General features: G+C 33.1%; 1 protein-coding gene across 1 annotated transcript; it reads right to left on the bottom strand.

Moving 5' to 3' along the window:
- Window positions 1-318: 318 nt before the first annotated feature.
- Window positions 319-2,135, bottom strand: LOC104266725. Its single transcript, XM_026840104.1, has 4 exons — window positions 1,445-2,135; window positions 846-1,176; window positions 685-775; window positions 319-568 (listed from the first exon to the last, which is right to left on the bottom strand). The coding sequence occupies exons 1-4, from the start codon at window positions 1,656-1,658 to the stop codon at window positions 425-427; spliced, it is 780 nt and encodes a 259-aa protein (XP_026695905.1). The 5' UTR covers window positions 1,659-2,135; the 3' UTR covers window positions 319-424.
- Between the last annotated feature and the right edge of the window lie 686 nt (window positions 2,136-2,821).

Below are 2,821 nucleotides of genomic sequence, written 5' to 3'. Positions count from 1 at the left end.
GCAAAAGACAAAATAAGCTTATTTAATAAGCTACTATACTAATGATAATAAATTAAAAAAGACAAATAAACACAAATAAATCACATACTTACAATTGCAGAAAATTGAAAAGCAGGAAATTCATGAAGAATTTCTTCCAGTGTGCTTTCCCCGTTTTGTATTTTTCTTCTTCTTTCAGTGTAGGTTCTGTTCATTCTGTCCAGAAGAACAGAAATGTTCGCATTGTTGAGTTTTCGACTTTCATCACGAATCACTTTTATGTGGCACTTGTAACTCTGAGAGTCTTCAAAAGTGTCTTGTACTGTATCCTTTAAAGACAAAAAAACACAAATGAAATACTAGACTACACCTGGAAATTGATATAATAGGAAAGAACATAGTAAAACAGTACTTACCAACAGTGGTCTTTTTGCTGGCGTGGTTGTTATTTCTTTGCTCGTGCTTGGCTCTTCAGCTGGATTTCTTCTCTTAAAGCCATATTTTTTTTCATTTTTCGTACTTGTTCATTATTTATTAGTGATCGTCGAAGATCACGAAATCTTTGCCTTAAAGATTCAACCCATGTACCCTGCATTAATAAATAGTACTATTATAAACATTATTCCTATTACTTTAAGTGTTCACTACTGTGACAATGAAAAGGCAGTAGGCCTATACAGAACTAAAAGCAAGTATGCAACTAACTATTGGATTGAATTTATTCTTGTCCGTTAGGTTTGGATGCTTCTTAATTAAAGCAGTACATACAGCTCTGTATTCATGTGATGTCGGGTACCTATAACATAAAATTTCTGTGTTTAAACTTTGGGTTTTACTTGTCAGCTTCAACTTATTTCAACACTTACAAAGTATGAAGCATAACTGAATTGAAAACATCATAAGCAATCTTTTTTCGAGTCTTGGAATCCAAACATTTGGTGTTTATTGCTTCTAAAATATGATCTGGAAAATTTGGAACATTATACGTAAATATCCAAACGTGATCATCGTTGTTTTGCTCATCTGTATCTGTTGAAGTAGATGAGACATCTAGTGATATAGATGTTGAGGTATCTGGTGTGACCATTGAAAAAGAGTCTGTTGGTGTTGAGCAAAAGACTTGCTCATTGTTGTCACAGCATGATTCAGAGCATTCACTCACAGGAACAGTACTGTCTGAATCATCATTACTTTGCACTGAAACAAGTTAATATATGCGTTACAGTTTTTGAATATTTAGTAAATATTAATATCAATAATATGGCATTGGTAAAATGCAATTACCCCCTTTTCCGCTGGAAACCACATTATTAACGTGGCGATGCAATATGGTTCTGCTTTTTGTATAGACACCTAACAGCACGGTTAAAGCTGTTTAGGATTTTGCCCCTTCTTTTAACAATGGGGTGACATATCACCCAGGGCAATCCTTACGCCTATGAAAAATATTTGTGCACATACTGACCTGAATGTTTTACACGTAGTTCTGCTGTTTCTACATCTGGTATTTCTTCTACCTCCTCAATATCCACCCAACGTTTGAAGGTTGTGTTAAAAACTTGAAGTTCGTATGTTTTTTCTATGCGAAACAGTTGTTCCATTTTTCTTCTTAAATCTTCTTTACAACACTTGAGTATTTTTGTTTTATTAAGATAAGTTATGAGATATTCACACTGCATGGTTAATTATTGACCTGAAATACAATGGAAAACATGGATATTACAGCAAAACTACAAATTCAATTTCAAATATTGTAAGTTGTAATGTTTCTGTTTGACTAAAGGCAAATTTTATATCTTGGACGGACGTACAATTTTTCGTCATCTACCTTATACAAGTCCAAACATTCCGGGTAGCGCTCATATCCTGGTTGTACAAAAATATAGTCTTCAGTTTCTCGAACACAGTACGCATGAAAATGTGAATTAAAACTTGGTCGCAAAAATTTGGTAACTAAAATAATAGAATCGTAATAAGACAAGATGTATTGTAATTTTGCAAATATGGGACATTCATCATACACATTAACTATCAAAACATCACCCAAACAATATTTGGTTCCGTTACAGTAAACAGTTGAAGAACAACATAATGATTGCACAGTTTTTAAGGTAGTGAGAGATTTTACAAAATCAGAAACCTGGGTTGGCAAATCAAACAAATCTATTGATTTACGATTAGAAAAATCAACATAGTCATCACACAAGCATAAAGTTTCACTTTGCTCATAACATTTTTGCCTTTGTATTCTAACAGCAACAGAATGGCAAACATTTTTAAAATTTTTGGTTGTGTTTACTACTTTTTTTACTTTTCTATGATAGGATTCAAACCTCATGCACCATAGGTATCTCAATGGCCCATGCTGTTGAATCAAACGAGCGTAATGCAGCATAAAATGAAATTTTGGTTTGACGAATTCCTTTGCAACACATAGCATTTGTGAATAAAAAACTGAAATATTGTAATCTAATTGCTCTAATAATATGTCTGTTACAACAGGTGCAAATATTACATCCATAATGTCTGCTAACAAAAGATACAATTTCCAATTCTCATTAGTAACAGGAATGCAATTGCCTACTATAAATGGGAGTAACCTAAAAACACACCACGCTTCACTTGCACTCAGTGATATTTTTCCATTTTTTTGAACAACATCATTCGGTAAGCACCTTGGTTTGTTACAAAAATCCCGACGCCCAAATTTAAAACATTTAAATTTGGCATTCACTGCATTAATTAATAAAGTGCCTGATAAATTAAAACTTCTGAACAAAAACTGAAGGAAGTATGGGATAACACCCTCTAAACAATCGTGCATAATATCTGGAGGTAAGGA

This window comes from Ciona intestinalis, unplaced genomic scaffold (assembly GCF_000224145.3).
Source record: "Ciona intestinalis unplaced genomic scaffold, KH HT001124.1, whole genome shotgun sequence".
Lineage (NCBI taxonomy): Eukaryota > Metazoa > Chordata > Ascidiacea > Phlebobranchia > Cionidae > Ciona > Ciona intestinalis.
Note: the sequence above shows the minus strand (reverse complement) of the source record. Positions and strands in the feature narration are given on the sequence as shown.

Excerpts from the sequence above, each read along its gene's own strand:
- LOC104266725 (XM_026840104.1), bottom strand. The coding sequence starts at position 1,658 with ATGCAGTGTGAATATCTCATAACTTATCTTAATAAAACAAAAATACTC. Across the intron at positions 1,177-1,444 it reads ACTACGTGTAAAACATTCAG|TGCAAAGTAATGATGATTCA; the intron begins GTCAGTATGTGC and ends AACTTGTTTCAG. Across the intron at positions 569-684 it reads AGAATAAATTCAATCCAATA|GGTACATGGGTTGAATCTTT; the intron begins GTTAGTTGCATA and ends TTATTAATGCAG.